This window comes from Thalia democratica, chromosome 9, assembly GCF_965202585.1.
Source record: "Thalia democratica chromosome 9, ktThaDemo2.hap1.1, whole genome shotgun sequence".
Lineage (NCBI taxonomy): Eukaryota > Metazoa > Chordata > Thaliacea > Salpida > Salpidae > Thalia > Thalia democratica.
The window spans coordinates 31,282,931-31,302,632 of record NC_139173.1 but is presented as its reverse complement, the minus strand read 5'-3'; the positions used below and the strand labels follow the sequence as shown (position 1 = coordinate 31,302,632).

The following is a 19,702-nucleotide window of genomic DNA, read 5'->3' as shown; positions in this document are numbered from 1 at the left end:
GCTGGTAACGAAAAATAAAAAAATCAAAGTTATGCAAACAAATATATTAAAGCTTTAATAGTTAAACAGATTTACTTTTAAAAACAAAAATGTTGGAAAAACAAAGTAAAACAAACTTTTAAAAGTTTAAACTTTTTTACTTAGCCATAGCAACAAATAACATTTCACCTAAAACTTTGAACTCAACGTAAATGTGGGTAGGTATACAAACTTGATATTTATGTAATTTAGTTTTATGTCATGTCTATTAAAAGATAACATTTTTTTTCACTTTTTAATCATTTTACTTCTCTAGCTTGTCATGGTTAATTTTGAAATTTGTATACTTTGAAGTTAGTGAGTACAAGTAATCAATATTTAATGAACATAATTTAAATAAAACTTAATTAGAAAATTTCACATTTTCACACATCTAAATATTTTGTAAAAGTACCTTGTTTTTCTTTAATTGCGTATATTTAAATTATAGCTTATACAAACCTTTCTTATCGTCCTAGAACTTTTCTAAACTAAGTATAAACACTAAGTAGCATGTTTTTTTTCAATTACACCTATTTTGTGCTTAAACCAAATAAATAATGCAAACAAATTCTTCCATTACTACTCAATAAAAAACTACCCATATTACATAACAAAACACATAGTTCTTTTTTTTTTCATGTTTCTCAATTTCTTAGTTAAACATATCATCCACTTTAAGAATTAAACTTTATCTTAAGATAAAATTAAACAAATAAAAAAATAAAACTCTATCCTGATGGTTTATATGCTAAATAAATTAACATACCAACCGCACAAGCAAAAAACTCAAACAACTATAACTGTTTAGTAAATGATAGCATGTGTGTACTCTTACTAAACTAAAACATATGATCACTAAAAACACAACAAAACTGGTGCTGTAAAAACAAATCGCAGCCTCATTATCTAACGAGTTATCCATGCTAAGCTATTTTTAAGTGCTTCCAAATTAAAATAGCAGAAATAGCGAAAACGAAGGAGCGAAGTTGTCATTGCCCCCTCAACCGTATCTTTATGTTCGACGTTCCAACTTAATCCCCGTGTTAACTGCAACTGCCTTCTCAGTTTTGTTGTTCGCAGAAGCTCAGTCGCCTAACTCACGTTCTGAGCTGCTGCTTTAGAAATTCATGCTAACTTGAATACTTTTGGCTTGGACTTTATAACAAACTAAAGGTAAAAGAGTATTAAATTGACAGCTTCCTACAAATTCTTCACACACCTCCTTTTTATGATAATTGTTTCAGTTGAGAAATATGTTTATGTAAGTTGCTGAAATAAAATACAAACAAAGTCTTGTGATGTTATATCATTGACAGTTTGTTCTACTCTAGAGAACCAAGTTTTCACGCAAAAAATTTTGCTCGTAATTAATTTTTCTGATATAAGTTTGTTCAAGTCTGACTAACAAATTGCGTATATATGTTTGCGTCTTATCCATAACTAATATTTCTTGTAAGCTTTGATAAGTAAACTCAACACAAATGTAATACTAGCCACGAAGTTTTAAAAAATTGCAATAAAAAAAACCTGACAAAGCCTCATCTTTCAAACTGCAGTTTCAGACCAAGAACAAAATCGAATATTTATGAGCAAAAAACCATCACTTATTCCAAGCTCAAATTGTAATCCGGAATATCACATCGACGGTCGGCTAATCTGCATTTTTCTTCAAAGCAGCCGTCACCGCAACAATTGCCGCGGCAGACGAACGTAAAAGGTCTGGTAGCAAATGTTTCAGTGGCATGGGAAAAAGAAACTGCACACTTGCAAGCAGCAGTTATTGTATAAATTATTAACTGAAACGGCTCAGCCGAGCTCAAAGCGGCGAAAAGAGACGAATTGTTTTTTGCTTGTTTGAAAGCTCCAGCTAAGCTTAGGATCGAAAACAGATTTTTTTTTGCATTTTGAAGCGCGAGGACCCGCTCGGCCGATCGTGGAGATTTGCGCGGTTCGAAAAAAGCCATTTCCGTCACATTCTTATCTGCTAATTAAATGCGAAGGCCAACCAACACGCTGCTTATTTATTTTCATTACGTTTGCTTTGCGCGTATTGATTTTCTTGTGTGCTTCTGCGACGTTTTACATCAGAGGCAGGAAAGTGCGCGGCGGTTGCAAGTAAATTTAATATTTTTTCATGAATTCATAGATTGTGTTAAAAAGATAGGCCATCGCAAGAAGTGTAAAGAACTTGTGTTGTTTCAAATTTTATCTGCTATGATGTAGAAACACTTTGATTTATCGTATAGCACATCTTTTAGCTATTAGCAATTTAGTATGTTTTTACGTGGTTAATTTGTAACTGTACTAGAAAAACAAAAAGTAATATGTTAAAACTAAACAAATAAGTATAAAAATAAAATCTGTGTCCACTAAGTAACGAACTACCTTAAACTCACATTTAAGTACTGAATACAAAATAAGTATCAAATAAAAAGGTTCTACAATGAAATGAGATAATTGTCTTTCCGACAATTAAGTTTCAATTAAAATAAAATTAAGCTAAACGTCCGAATATTAATATATTTGTACAATTAAACGAATTAAGCCGCCAATGGTTTAATTAAAAGCTTACTATATTTAATTCGGTTTTGTCCAATTAATGCAAAGCAGTTTAAAGATAAACAACAATTCGATTAAAAATTTATTTTAATCTTAAATGCGATACATTTTCATTGACTAAAAGCTATAAAAAGCTTTCAAAGTAATAAGTGTGAGAGCTAACTTATTAAAAAATAATTGTTTAAGACACTTAAACACAAAAAAAACTAAAAGCTTCTATATTTATAAACATTTGAACGATTATTTGTTTTTCATGGTAAGAAAACCTGAGTATAGTGATTAAATAAAAAAATAAAATTTATAAATATGTACTCAATAAAATTTAAGATGATACTAGCTTTCTAGCTAACTGTAACAGTTAATTTGAACGGATCAAATAATTCATTTGTTTCTACTTTGAGTATTAAAGCTGGCACCAAAAAGCTCACCATACAAACGATTGCAACTTTTAGTGTAACACAATGTATGTTTTCTTTTTTATTAAATATGAAAAAAGAGTTTATATTTGTTCTTACCTTCAACTAAAAAATTTAAAAAAATATTTTTTCTTTTATTTAGATTTAAAATAGTTTATATTTAAAAAAGTTCCCTTCTACTTAAAATATGTAGCATTGATTGTATGCAAAAGTTTAAAAGCGTATTACTTAAGATTAAAAGTAAACATTATATTACTACACAGCTTTTATCCGCAAACTTTAGCTTATTTTTACGTTTGTGCCTTAAAATAATAGTGAGTATCATTTTGACTTAGGAGTATTTATAGCGAAGTTTAAGACGCAAAATTCAATTTAACGTCAAAAAACAAATTTAGCAAATTACTGTTTCACATAAGGTGACAACTTAAGTTATATTTGTCAACCTACTATTATATCTAGTCATAAATTTGAAAAAAAAAAAGAATAAAAACTACTTGTGTGGTCTCTAATTAAACTAGCAACTAAAATAATTAAAAAAAAATCGTTATAGTCTGGTTTCTAAATAAACTTTAATGTAATGAAAATTTAAAATTCAATTTTTTATTATAAAGATAGCACTTCAAGTGTTGTTATAACTATTCACGGCTCAGAGAAGACTTGTAAATAGCTTCGAGTAGCTTAAATTAATAGATAAAAATAACATTGACGTTCTTAAAACTTAATTAATCTTACTCACGCAAGATTGTAACAACAAACTTTACATTGTAGTAGTACAAGGCGGAGCTATTGTTTTGCTCATCAACAAATAATGGAACATGTACAAAAAACTGCATAAAGTTCATATTTTTTTCAAAATAAATTTAACTGTTTTAAAGAAGTTTTAGCTTTTTCTTGCAATGGCTAAGCTTATATACACTAAAATTTTTTTAATTAAAATATATTTTTAATGCGAAAAAATATTACATTTATTTTATTATAATAAAAATGAACTTAGTTTTTTCATATTTATTACATAACCTCTTTCACATAAACTGCTACTCTATAATGTCTGTTGAACTTTTAATGCCTGTTGTTTAATTCAAAATGAAAACTTAGTTTATAATTTTATTTTTATTTTGTATATCAAATGTTAACTATTTTCTATACCATTATAGTTTTGTCCATTTAAAAGAAACCACCACTTAAAAGTCAATTAAACAAAAGTTAATTTAGTTAAAATATAAAAGCTTGCTTAAAACAGCTTTAGTTTGTGAATAAAAACTGTTTTACTACCTTTAAATAAAATTTTACTTGAATTTTTATATGCATATGACTAAAAAAAAATTACAACTTTAATTTTTTAGAGACTATTGTTCGTAAACAATTTTAAAAGGTATATGTCAACTAATTAAACTTAATACTGAAACAAAATAAATTTTTAAACATAAAAAATGCAAAACTCACAAAAGCTAGGAACAATTTTACATTAAAAAGTTAACAACTTTCCCTATTTTTATTTGTTAGGAAGAACTAAACTTGAACCTTTGAGTTTATTTTTGCACTCAGAAAATTAAACATGCATTATAATTCCAGTTTGATGGAGACAAATCTTGTTTTTGACTTAAAGAGTGCGGCTTAATGTACTTCTTAGCCTCTTAAAGCGGGAAACTAAGGTGTCTAAAGTAGGAATTAGTTTCTTTTTTTTTTTTTTTATAAAAATTTTAAAGGTTTTGTTGTTTTTTGCTTACAAATTATTGCGACACTAGGTGTACAACATTTTGTTTTAAAGTAATTAATAAAAAATAGAATTCATTTATAATTAAAACAATTTATAGCTAAACTTTTGTATTTGTGTCAATAAAAAAACTCTTCAATTCATCAAACTTCTCAGATAACTGACTTCGTGATTAGATTAAATTAAACCACTTTAGTATGCTTTAAACCAAAATAAAGTCTGAGAACTTTTAAATAAAAGTATTAAATTAAATCTCACCGAGCTGTAGATAAAATAAAACATTATTTTCTCAGTCTCAATTTACTTAGGAGAACTCGTTTAAATCAGAGCTAAAATTATACTCTATCAGAACTTGTTTTTCAAGCTAAATCAAGCAATCTGTCTTCTATCAACGAGCAACAAAAATCTATATTCTATCACAAACACATCTTTGTTGTTTTTACACTTTCACACTAATAACTTTGACGCTGGTGCATGGACACTACTAATCAAAAAAATCTACTTAGAACCACGCTGCGTCTCATCAAAGCTCATTTACATATTGGTTACATTTTCAACTTGCTACATATGGCACTGTGACGCCTCAACGAGTTCATTCGCGTGCAGAACTGCTTTTATTAAATTTTCCATGTTCCAGCTATCAATTTATAGTCTGACATGAGGGGGTAATGTTGGTAATTATAATTGATACCTGTTTTTATTAAAATCGAGAAATAAATAAATAAAAAAAAGAAAAGTTAAAGGTACATTTTGTCTGACTCACAAACATCATTTTAGTTTACTAGTTAATTAGCTAAAATATTACTAATCAATTAAGAAACTTAAATTGACCAATTTTTAAAAATTAATAACCGTCAATTACAGAATGTATATAAAAGTGCTTAAATAAACTAAAGGAAAGCATATTTTCACTTGTTCATGTTGTTCAATATAAACTGTTTGTTTTGTTTCTTAAATGAGTTGTAATAACTGATTTTAAATTGTATTGAATAAAATATTTAATATTTTCAACGCAGCTGTTTTCATCTCATATCAACTTAAAATTATATTTTTTTTTTTTTAATTTGTAAATTTTTAAAAGTTTGCATTAATACCAAATTACAAAAATGTATATCTAAGTGAAATTCAAACTAATTAGAATTATTAAAAAACATTTGTATTGGTTTATACCTATTAATTTTTAATGAAAACAAACATAAACTAAAAATATAAACCATGTGTATACATTTAATTCAAAAACATAATCTGTAGTTTGAAAATACTTTTGTCAAAATAACAAAAATGAACAAAAATCTGATGTTTTTTTTTATTTCTAGCTTTATGCTAACATCAACAAACAAATCCTTGTTAATCTAAAAAACAATCTTACACTTATTTCTAAATAAAAAAAAATACAAAAAACTGCAGCAGAGATCAAGCGCGAGCCGACAAACAAAAGGCACTAACAATGATTGCGGTGGAGCGCATTATGGGCTGCGTCGCGCGAATTACAACCAATTTAAAACGTCACTCACTCGACGCGCTGCGAGATGCTGGTAGGTGTCTGCATGTAGCCGAGCGTGTGACGTCATAATTAACAGTTCTCGCCGCACACAGCGCTATGTCGGTGGCGACGTTCTAACGTTGCTGTTTCACCGAATGCTGATGTTTTTTTTTTTTTTGAAGTTTGCTGTGAAACACTCTCGCGAGGTTTTTTTTTACTTTTTTCCGTCGCGGAAACTGTTTTCCACGCTATTGATGTGTTGAAGGTTGCGGCGAAAGCGAACCAATTTCAAATGACACGCAAAAAAAAAAACATAAGGCGCAGAAGTTAAGCTGGTTAATTAAGCCTCGCTGAAACACAGCGTCGCTACTTTGAGTTTGCCAGCTCGGTGCAAGTATTTTTCCCCGGCCCTGCTTTAAAAAGTTTGTTGATTTGTTATTTTATTTTACAAGTAAAAAGCCATGACTTCCTTTTTAAACTTTTTAAACACGGTTTAGAATAAAAAGCAGCCGTGACTTTTCAGCCTAATGAAATAATAATAGCATGCATCAGATAAAGTTTATGCTGACGTAGATATACTTTTAAGTAAACAAACTTTAAAATTTTGGCCGAGTGCAGAAATTGAGCAACACAGTTGAAACGAAGTAACTGTACACTTTTAGAGATATAAAGTTCAGAACAGTTTATATGGAATTTCAATAACCAAACTTGAGGCAGCATTTAAAAAAAATAAAACAAATCAAACTTGTTAAAACTGTTTCATAACTTTTGTTAAAATTTTCCTGCTGTTTGTCTATACATTTTTTTAATTTGTTTATTTCGTGAACAGACAAATATCTTTAAAGTTTTTTTATACTGAGAGCTAATTACCTAACGGCGAGGTACGTTTCGTTTCCAATACACTCACTAATGTAAAAGCGATCAGCCTCGATTAAACCCCTTAATCCTTGTTACAAGAACCCTTTCATTTTGCATGCGACTTGCCAACAGGCCCTTTGTCTATTGTAAGTCGGTAATTGTGCTCTGTTACATCAATGCCAACTTTGAGTTAGTATGCGTTTGATCACGGAGAGCAAAAATACAGTTTTTAAGAACTAACATATTTTTTAATGATTTTATTCAATCAAAACGGTACTTTTGAACTTTAAAAGCATTCATCAGATTTCTTAAGTTAATTTAGGTAACTTAAAAACTAATTTCGTTTAAAAATAAGTCATAGAAAAAATGTTTCAACACTCAAAACAACTACTTTTTCAAATGCGATTAATGTACTATTATATTGTTTTAGATATAATGAGGCTTCAATGAAAAAATGTTATAATACGATGCAAAAACCAACTTTTATAATAAATAAAATCAATGAACTACAAGCTTAACTCATTTAGGTGCAAAATCTGTAACAAAAACAAACAAGCTAGTCCTATACTTTAAGCAAAAACTTATTTTTAAAAGCTTTTCTAATTTCCTTATACAATAAGTTAGAAAGTATACAAATTTTTGTTTACTCTAGTTCATTCTAAAATAAGCCTAATCTGCAAAATATTACATAGTTGCTTATTGTGTGAATTTTTTGCTGGCGTTTTGAAAACATGCACATTTCATAATCAAATGTCAAATTCTAAAACGGACGCAAACTTGCTACTATACCACAACACGTCTGATCTGAATCTGCACAGCCTAAAAAGGCATTAACATTTTGAAACTTTAATTTTGTTTCGCCAAGAGTTCAACATGAGAAGTAGTGACCTTTCAAAAGCACAGATGATCGTTTCATCCTGCGAAACGTGATCGTTTCATCCTGCGAAACAGCTGCGTTGACAAAATCAATTTTTGCCGACTACGTTGCTCTGCTCAAAAAACTTCAAACCTGCTTTCATTCTTGCTTTTAAAAAAATTTTACAGGTGAACTGAACTGAATACTTAATCTGACATCTAAAAAAACACATAATACTTTTATTAGAAAAAAAATAATTATATACCATAGTGATATGAATCAAAATTCAGTTGTTAAGTTTTTTATTTAAATATTTGTAGTCTTCATCGATTTAATAAAAAACGTTTGGTCCAATCTAAAATTTGTAAGCATATGACGAACGGTTTTTGTATTGTCTTTAAAAATAACTTATTAACAAACTAATAACACTAATGCGTTACATAGGATTGTTTTGGTATAGTTTAACATGACACTTTCTGTTTCGTTGGGTAAACAAAACTGTGATGTTAGTTATTGCACGTAAGCAACCACATCGTTGAAAAGTGGTTTTGAAGCGATGACAATTTTACTTTATAGATATTAATCTTTAAAAACCGCAAATGTCAATGCTGCAAAGGTTTTGTCACAGTATGTTATTTTTCGAATTGTGTTAGAAGTCACAAGTTAAAAATAAAAGTAAATCCATATTTCAAAATTAAACTGTAAACAAAATGCGATTTAATCTTCAATTTACTAAAATTCACAACTTATCGACTTAATATACTCTAACCTAATAATTTTTAAAACATAAAAGCGTCTATTCAACAGTACTTATTAGTCTAATTTATTTTGAATATACTATTATGACAACTTGATGAAATGAACTTTGTTTTGATATAAATAGCTTGGAAACTTTGAAGCTCATGAGCATTAGTAGCGGATAAAGATTATTACTTACCTCAACAAATGTTGTAATGCTAATTTCATAAACACTGTGAACAATATTGCTGCTGAAATTACAAAATTTGCAAAAGGTTGTTCGCTTCAAAAAATACCTTCTTACAAACAGTAACAATGAGGTATCGGTGCTCCAACGATAAATAACGTGTTTTGATGAAAGTTTTAAAACTTTCAAAAGTCACTTCTAGTGGTTAAAACGTAAACTAAGCTTTATTTGTTTAGTTAGATTAACAACAAGTTAAACTTTTAAACTTTTCAATCGAGGAACTGTTTGATGTTTTGTTGCTTTTGCTAAATAACACACTCTTAACATAAAATAGAAGAACGTAGTTTCATATATATAGAACTTCGTTCAAGCTATATATAGGCTCAACTTCTTTTCACCAAAAACTTTATCTTTCAATATGAAGGAAAAATTAGTTATTAAATTAACATCGGTCAATTTTGATCGCAAACTGACACAACCAATGTACAACATTCAACTAACAAACAAAAAAAAACAACTAACCACAAAAAAACATAACCTTCAGTACGTTAGTTTTACATTAAAAAAAAAAGCGAAATACATTTCACGTTGACATGAGCACGAAGATCAAAAACAAACTGAGTAAAAATAAAATAAAATACAAACAACTTTCAGCATGAGAACACAAAACAAAGCGACCAAAGTTCCTGTCAAAATAAAACTTCTGATAAACAAACGCTCACGTGAACAGGTGGTACAGGAGGGAGTAGGAGGAGAAGTCGGGGCGCTCCAGGAAGCTGAACACGGCGATCTTCCACTTTCGCATCCTGTTTCTCCGCTTGGTGGGCGGGGAGAAGTAAATGGGTTTACCGTGGAGGCTCATCCTCCGCTGCATGTTCTTGTTCCCGCCGCCTCCCACGTTGCGGAGGGTCCTGAACGTGGACTGCCTCCTCTCGGCCCATCTCACCGGGGCTCGGATCAGCTGCGAGTGTTGAAATTTTTTTTTAATTTTCACAAATTTGATTAGAGTAAAAAAAAAAAAAAATTCACCGATGCCCGGATGAGCCGCGTGTGAAGTAGATGAAAATAAAACTGATGTTTGAAAAATTGAGAAAAATAAAGTTGTTGTTTGACAGTTGAAAATTAAATATAACGTTGAATGACCACTTAAATACGAGATTGTTTCAAATTAAATGTTTTTGTTCACTTGCAATAATTGCATAAACAAAACGCGCTCACTTATTAGACTTGAGTGTGTTTAAAAATAAACTACTAACAAAAAGATAGTTTTAATTAATTCTGATAAACAGCAGAAAGAATGTCTATTAGTTTTCTTAGATATGTTAAAGAGAATAAAGCAGGTAACTTTGAGGGGTTCAGTAAACCTTTCAGACGAATTGAAAATTAATAATACAAATTGAAATAGACAGTTCATGGACAAATTCTTATAATTTCCAAGAATTGTACTTCTGTCGCCTCTCAGTTTCTAAAACTGCAACATTTTTTTGTCTATTAGATTATTAGATTTTATTAATTCGTACTTGAAGTTCTTAGCATGGATAATTGTAAAAGAGGCGCTTTTTTGTGAACTTATTTTGACATACTAACTAAGTTGACGTTTATAAATTAAGGTTCAGAATTTCTTTGATCACGATTTATTTTAAAATTTTACTACCAGCTTGCACTGTTAAATCACAAATATTTTACCTTTAGGCTTTTAATATCCAGTAAGTTTATTTTTACAAATAAAAACAAATTCGTTTAGTTTTTGCGGCAGCATTGAAGTCATAAACTCAAGTTAGGTGTTTTAAAAAATCATAGACAAATTAGAAACACTGAGTTTATAAATTAAAGTGAAAATGGTATTTTTATCAATCTCTCAATACAGTTACTAATACAATTACAATTACTAGTTTTATACCATCGACTAGTAAGTTTAATAACTTTAAGTTAAAACATTTAAACAAAAACAACAATAAATACTTTGTATCTTCTAACATAGTATATGAAGCTTTTGTTCAAAATACACAAGTCTGTAGTTTTATCTTACTGTATATGAGGCTAATCGTAAAAACTGTTACAAATAGAATAAAATTTCATTTCTTAAAAACTGATAAAATATTTTTCAGGCAATTTTGTGTTGAAAATGTTGTACAGTGATGAATATTACTACTTAATAAACGCTTTTAAAATGTACTTTTAAGGATAAACACTGTTCGGTAATCAATAAAATTTTAAGCTTTACATAACTGACATAATTAAGTTGAGAACAATTTAGGAAATAGATAGCTAAAACTGTTACTATATATCTGTTTATTTTTTATTTTCTGAGTTCATTTTTACCTCGTGTTACAATAAATTGTTTAAGAAATTCGAACTTCCTTTACTATGAATTTATTCAAAATCGGTTGAAACACTAAATGATGAATTGCCACGTTTTAGAGTTTGAATTATAAAAGTAATTATTAATTTGAGAACGGTTTGAAATTCTGTTCTTTTAAGCGGTCGTGCTCAAAACTTTCAAAGTATCCCGACGTAGTCTGCATCAGCTGTTTGTTATTGAAGTTCTTAGAATTCTGCATAAGAGTTAAAAAGTACTTTAAAATGTTAAAAACGAATGCTTTTGTCAGACATGAAGTTGTCAAAACTGTAATTTCTTTTCAAGAGTAACACCAACGATTGTTTGTGCAACAGTAATGGAATAATGTTGTTTTGTTATTTTCAAATGTATTATTTAATTATCACAGCTTAAAGGACTTGATTATAAAATGTATTAAAGAAAGATAAATGGAACAGTCTTAAAGGTTATAAGAATATTTGTTACTGTGCTCACTTACGCACCCTAGTGGTGACAAAAAATAAAACCGTTTGAGTTTGTAAAAAAAAATTCCAGTTAAAGATTATTTTAACTAGCTAAACATTTAAATTTACTGTACTCAAAACACAATTAATTCTTCTCTTAAAAGCTTATGACCAACTATAGACTAGAAAATGATACAGCTGTTTTTACATAAGAACTTTAACTCAATATATATTAAACTCTGTGTAGAGATTTTTACGTATGAGCTATAAAAAATTAAGAAACTGTTTTTTCGTGAAAATGTTTCGAGGATAATCGGTTGTAATAGGTATAACAAACTAAAAATAAGAGTTAAATTTGCTTCTAGTTTATATACCAGTTAAATAGGAAAAAAAATTAAGCTACAGCTTGTTTCAAATAATTTCATTTAGTGGATATGTGTTTAAGGACCCGGTAGAAAGTTTGCAAAATTAAATATTCTTTTGCAAAACTATTTTTTATGCTTTTTAGCTTATTACTGTCTAGTTTTCTTTCCCTTCAATATTGGTTGTAGTAAAACTTTTGAACTTGAAGAAACTATCTACGGCAACGCACATATGGATTTTCATGTTAAAGCAAACTACACATTGCTTCTCAAAAACCTACAAAAGCGATTATTCCTATGGGTTGATGACAGTATTACTTTGTAGCTGGTGCTTGTTACATCCTACTCTTGACTACTTTGAACGTTCGAATGTACAAAAAACACGCGCAAAACTGAAACCAGAAGCTTTTTTCAATGTTTTGTTTGAGTTTTCTGTTTTCACTCAGAACCTTAAGTAAAACAGCAAACAAAATTTAACAAGTTGTGAATGTTAAAATTTACCTATCATTGTATATCTTATTTTAACTATTTTCCGTAGTTTTATTTTGCTTTGAAACTTAGAGAAAACGTTGATAAGTGCTTTTTTTTTCAAGGTATTAAACACAAAAATGGCTTTGTTTTATTCAAACGAATAAAAATAAACAACTGAACTTAAGTTTTACTTTTAATTTACTATAAAAAAAAATATAAAGATTTTACAACTAATTTTTAAATAAACAAAACCTACCTTAAAAACAAAGTTTTCAATTTAACTACTAAAACATAACTGAAAAAAAATACTATTTGAGTTTCATTGTATACCTGAACAAATATATTATGTTAACTGTGTCAGACATTATTAATTTAAAGTATATCGATTTCACTTTTTATAACCAACTATTTTCTTTTTCGAATATCCATAACAAGAATATCCATATATTTTACATAAAACAAATTTTGTTAAGGTATTTTATTTCAACCGAATAGGTAAAAGATTAAGAATATAGACCATTAGTTTCATTCAAAAGTATGTTGATTATTCAAAAATATTTATCACAAACAGCTTTTTGTTACAAATATAGTAAAACAAAACTGCTGCGCTCAAAATAAAACAGGAGAATTTAAATTTATATGGTACTTTTTTTATTTTCAAATAATTTTTTTTCAATAATTGTGGAATTAATAGATGACGAACTTTAGAAAAATATATATTATAAAAATATAATATTAAGTATAAAAATAAGTCATATATTATTAAAATATAGTATGACGTATAAACAGTAGCTTTTAATTTTAAACTGAACTATTTTCAGACTATTTAGTTATTGCTACCTTTATAGTTTTTTGTACAAGTGTGACAATAATTGAATGAAAACACTTTTATCGCGCTTTTATATATATATATATATTGAAAACTTTGCTGATACTTGTCTTCTATTTTACTGTATGTTCTAAAAAGTTTTTATACAGTAGTACTTGGTTTAGTTTTATTATGTAATATAGTCAAATAATTTTTAAAGTATAAGCTCGTAGGTTTTTACTACAAGAAGCCTTAGCTGATTTTGTTTTAAATAAAAGCATTTAAAAAACAAATTGCTTAATTTACTAAAATAAATATTTTAAAAATTTATGATAATAATTTTTTAATTTTTACTTTACTTAATTGACTCTATTGATTAGTTTTGAATAAAAATACAGTTTTTATTTTTAACAACTTTTTTTAGTTTGATCAGGTTTATAAAGCAACAAACAAACAATTCACTGTAAACAAGCATTATGTTCCTGAACTTTACGTCTGCGCTAAACTAATATACAAACAAAAAGTATTTAGGAATTTAAAATGCAAGATATTCAGTCAAAACTATGCTACTTCTAAAACAATATCAAGTTAAAAGGAAATTTAAACGAAAGTCTTTGCTTCATAAGCTTAAAAGTCCATACTAAACTTTATTTTCTAATTGTTGTGTTAGAGTTGCGAAAGGTCAAATTCACCAGACTATTTGTTTCAAATTTTAATTTTTTTTTTGAACTTATTTTAATTTATTCATAAGCCGTGCACCTAAATTATTTAAGTCTTTTTGACTATCTAAACTTTTAGTAACTTTAAAGTTATGATGTTATAATTCATAGAACTTATTTTTTATTCTTTTATATGCAGTTCACTAATTTAGTTCAAGTGTTTAGCAAAAAAAATAAATAATTATTATTGCGAATTTAAGTTTTCTAACTTAGCTAATATAGACGTTATAAAAAGTTAATATTTAAACTAATTCTTATACTTTATACCTCCATAGTGGTTTAAATATTTTTACAGATTTACTTTATTATAAATATATAAAACAATATTAACGTGAAATTTATTTGTTTTAAATTAGTTACTGGAAGGTAAAAGTATTAAGATGCTGTCAATCATTATTACATCATAATAACTAAAAAACAAGTAGCAACATTAGAGAAACTAAAAAACATTTTTTAAGCAGCTAACTTGTATTTAACTTTTATCTCATTTGCCACAATTCATATATTTACGTACGTACTACAAGGAAGTTTTAATTTGTTTTGCTTACAAGTGTTTTGTCAATTGTTGTAACTCTAGTGCAGCTTGTAAATGTCGTAGGCTGTCTTTCGTCCATAATTTCGCAACTCGTAAATAAAATAACAGCTAATTGATATTAAATGACACTTCGAGAATGAATCTTTAAGTTGAGTAGCTTGTTTGTTTAACCAATTTTTATTGTTTCGTAATAATTTGATAACTTGATGATTTTATTGTTTCATCACGAGTTGTCTTCCTTTATGTATAAGAACATCAGTATCAACCTCTATTTATGACAAACGTACTCTAGGCTTAAGCGAGTGGTTACAGCATGTGAAATTTTAGCTAATTTGATTATCTAAACATTTCTTTTTTAACATCATGAGATTTATTGTATGTTTCGATTTTTAAGAATCAACTACTAGATCTCAACTACTAGAGGAGAATAATAACTTAGTTTGCATAATAAAGTCTGGAAAGAATAAATATATATAATATTTATAAACAGCCTATTTGTTATTTAAGTTCTTTGAATCAGTAATAATAGTTTGTGCAACTCATACTTAGTTTTAAGTTTGGAGTATATATTTATTAAATGATTGTTTAAACGATTTGTGTATATTGTTATATTGGTTATTTTTATACTAATAAATTTTTCCATAAGTTCTTGATTATACAAAAAAAAAACAATCTTGATAAATTACTTCAAAATTTAAGTAAAAAAATAAAGTATAGAAAATTAATTTTCAAAGTTTGTTTAATACATCTTAATTTTTTTATTTTTTTGTTTAGTTTTCAAAAATTCCTTTATGTTAAAGCTTGTTTTTTAAAAACTAATGCACTAATGAAATAACTGTTATGTTAATATTTTTTATTGTTGTGTATAAAACAAACACAAACTAAAACTTAAAAAAAAATGTTTTGCTAACAATTATTAACGATTTATAAAGGTTTTGTAATAATTTTCATTTAAAAGCTTAAAACGAAGCACTTCTTAATTTACAAAACATTTTAAAAAACAACTTTCTATAATAAACAAGAATAAAGTTTACGATAATTTACATTCTTACAACTAAGTTGTTTTTGAAAATATAAAAATCATCTGTCCTGATACAAGTCAATTTCACAAAAACGCCATAATTTTTTCTTGCTATGTTATCTAAACACGAAATTAATTTATCTGTCAGGTATTTTTAAACTTAATAATAGCTGTTTTGATAAATAAGCATTTTGTCTAAATGTAAATTTTACAAATTTTCATGTTAGCTTTTTACTTACATGGTGATTTAATGAGGTTCGTATTTCGTATATACACCACCTAATCAACTTATGAAGCAGAATCCACAAATACAGGAAAGCTTTTAAACTTTGTCATTTTTTTAGATTACTTTTAACTTTTAAAATTATGATAATACACATACCAGCTATTCTGTTTAGTTTATCTTAAAAAAAAATAATTTACTAATTGTTGTTCAGAATTTAAAGACTCTTAACTAGTATTTATTTTTCTAAACAAACATCTCACCTCCGACTTTAAAACGTAAAAAATTACTCAAAAAAAAAAAAGTACTAATTTTAATAACGAAACACTATTAGTAAGGAACGACTATTTTTTTAAACTGTTCGTTTTTATTACTTTAAATGTAAGATTTTTTATTTAATAAATGATTAAACAAGTTGCATCATAATAAATCAAATTGGAATAGAAAATATAAAGACAACTTTTTTTATAACTTCCAGGAACCTTTATCTCCTTTCAGTTGCTAAAACTACAATATTTATTTTTATTGTTAAACAAACTTATTGAACAATACTTTTGTGATAAAAGATTAAGCTGAACTCAGATTATAATAATTAAATCAATATAGTTTTTTTATTAAATTTAACGTCCTTAAGAATGTAAAAAAATGTTTTTACGTAGCAACTTTATATTCTAACATCTATAAAACTGAAAAAATTATACCAATGTCTAAGAATTTTTATACTAATCTTGAAAGTTCTTGTACAGAGTAATAGTGATAACTTATTAAACTAAGAAAAATATCAATTCATAGTACCATATTTTACTGTTAAGTTATAAAATCTAGGCGTTAAGACTTTAAATATCCCTAAATCTATCTTTATAAGTATAAATAAATTTTGAAAGTATATGTAGTTACGACAACCATGAAGTTAATAAATTAAGTTGAGAAAAATAATTTAGGATCAAACTTAAAGTTGTAAAAAAAACAATAACTGACATCTAACTCATATTCATTCAATAAAATTACTAATGTTTCATACAGCTGCCTAACAATTTAAAACGTTTAAGCTAGTAAATACAAGCAAATCTTATACTACTAACGAAATTTTAGCAAATTATAGATCTGTGAAATATTAAAATAAAAGTTTCTACTTAGAACTTGACGTATAATCCTGAAAAACAATTGTAAATATTTGTTATATTTTAACACTGGGTATAAAGATTTCAGTTTAGTTTAATTTAAAAATAAGACTATAGTTCTATTATACTGTGTATAAGACTAATCGTGTATACTGTTGCTAAATCGAATTGACTTAATTGAATAAAAAATTGATATAATCTTTATTCACAAGACTTTGTGAATAAAACCTAATGTTTTTCTACTGATTATAAAACGCTTTTTTAGTTTAATTTTATGAATAAACAGTGCTGAGCAATCAATAAATAATAAAAAAAAACTCAGCTGAGTTTATCAGTTTTACAACAATTCAATATCGCATACGCTTAGGAGACACATTTTAAAAATTGCAATTATAATTGTTTATTTTTTTCACCTGAACTCATGTTACCTCGTATCATAAAAATTTTGTTATTATTCAAATTGTAAATATGTAAATTTTTATTATAATTTGTTCAAAATCGGTCTTGCAACGCTTCCTGTACCATTTAGATAGATGTCAATGAGTGTATTTTTTATTAAAGTTAATTTTATCAACAAGCGTCTAAAAAATTAGTCTTTATGCATATCAGTTATCAAAATTGTTGAAGATAGTCATGCATTTTTCTTAACACTTCTTTTATTTAGCTTTAAGCTTAGTAAAATGTTTTTTATCAAATAAACAGTATTTTCTGTCACGTTATTGGATGTATAAAGTTTTCAACAAACTAATAATTTACTCTTTGTATTGGAATTGTTAGTTTTATTGAAATAGTATTTCCCTAATCAACAGTTTCTTTGATTTAAATTATAACTTTGGTTGTATTAATTTTCAGTTAAGTTTTTATTGTGTCAAGTATGTAAAAGGTTATACTTTTTATGTATAAAAATATCATAAAACTACATTTACACAATTAACAATTAATATTTTTGTAATTTCTTTAACTTTACCCAAGTTTGTGTAAGTTTGTATTTAAACATTGAAAAATTATAAATAGTTATTACCTTTTATGTCAACAAAGTTCAAAAAAGGTAGTTGTGTGTAAAATAAGTCTAAACTTTGAGTGAATTCGAAATTTAAAAAACGCATTTAGCTAAAGAAAACTTGCCTAAGCTTTGAAACATAAGTAGTTATCCGAAAATGATGTTCTAAGAAAAAATGTTATCTAGCTGTAAAATGTAAACTGTTGAATATAAGTTTATTTTCATTTTCTCTTTTTGTGTGTCCTGTTTAATTGGCTCAGGTTTTGATGCCTGAGTCCAACATTGCACAATAAACAATACAATAATAATAATAACAATAATAATAATAATAAAAGGATAATAAAACACTATTCATATTACTTAACGCACAAAACGAGTTTGGCAGTAAAAAAAATCAACTCGCACGTTAATTATATCAAAAATAAATAAGAAAATTTATAAATAAGAAAACAAGCAAAGGTTTTTTATTCTTCGCGCGTGAAAAAACAAAAGTACCTGGGCGGCGAGCGAGGGTCTTCTGGTGGGAGTGGACAGGGACGGGGTGGAGGAGCCGTCCAGGTTGTCCTGGTGATCCGAGGAGTACCTGCTGATCGTGCTCCCCTTCAGCAGGCTGATCGTGCTCTCGCTCGAGTTGGGCATCTCCTCTTCTCCGATGACGTCAGGCGACTTCAGCGAGTCTTCGCAATCCTGAATTGTTTGAAGTGTTGAAAAATTTTTATAGAACTGTTTTATTGTTTGTAAATTATAAACACTCAAACATTAAGTAGCTTGTTTTTTATTTAAACATACTTTTTTACTGACTTTCAAACCGTTTGCATTTGAAAGTAATCCTAATAACGTTTGTCTGAGCTATTTTTTTGAAAATTTTGCACGGTTACTATTTAAAAACTAAAATTTTAAGCACTAAATTTTTAGGTAGCTTACTTTTATTTAAATTTACTTGTTTTGTAACTCTTAGTTCCTGTTAACTGACTTGATAAGTTCTAAGTTTCAGTTTTGAAGATGTTTTTTTAACACAAAAACTTAAGCATTAAATGATTTTTAAAGTAGCTTAACCTTAGCATATAGGTTTAGTGGGCTTGCTATATTTATGCAAAACTATCCAAAACTGCTTTGGATGCTAATATATTTGTTTGGGGTAAGTACCGCAGATGAAACTTATTTAACAAAATAAGACATTTCCCGTTGTTTTCAATTAGTTTCTTATCACTGGACATTAAACATCTAATTTCCTAAAGCAATAAGTTTATAAATTAGATAACTATAACAACTTAACTTACTTTGGTAAACTATGTTAGTTTTAACTTTACTACAGCGAAAAAGCATTACAAAAGGAAAATTTCAATGCTCAATTGTTTTAAAGGAGGTAAACTCAGTCTAAAATGTTAGAACAAAATGTTTGCAAAATAGAAATAAAAAAAAAACTTACAATTTTATCACAGTGGCTGTTAATCCTTTTTACAATAGTCAATGCAAAAACACAGTAAGCAAAACATCAATGACAAAACAAGCTGTTTTGTTTAATTTAAATAGTTAGTGAGAACATCAAAAAATCTTGCATCAAAATTATAGACAAAACAAAAAAGTTTCCAAAACAAAAACTTGGTTGAACTGTAAATTAATAAACATAGTAGTTTTTTTTTAATTTTTATATATGGGTTTAAAGCCGTATAACGTTTCCGCAACGTTTTTATCAAGCTTTCACTGAAATGAAAAATTTAGTGTAAACTTTTTTAAAGTGTTTTAATCTTACACTATTACATAAAAACAGGTATTAAAAACTGTTAAAAAAAATAACAAAGTTATCGAATGACGTTCAAGGTTTTTAA

At 27.4% G+C, this 19,702-nt stretch overlaps 1 protein-coding gene across 1 annotated transcript in view; it reads right to left on the bottom strand.

Moving 5' to 3' along the window:
• LOC145844341 (potassium voltage-gated channel subfamily KQT member 4-like) overlaps positions 1-19,702 on the bottom strand; it is a 50,066-nt gene that overhangs the window by 22,547 nt on the left and 7,817 nt on the right. Inside the window, exons 2-3 of the mRNA XM_082951734.1 lie at positions 18,369-18,560; positions 9,555-9,793 (exon numbers count right to left, since the gene is read on the bottom strand). Coding sequence (XP_082807860.1) covers positions 9,555-9,793; positions 18,369-18,512 — 383 coding nt within the window. The 5' untranslated portion in view covers positions 18,513-18,560. The remainder of the gene's footprint in view (positions 1-9,554; positions 9,794-18,368; positions 18,561-19,702) is intronic.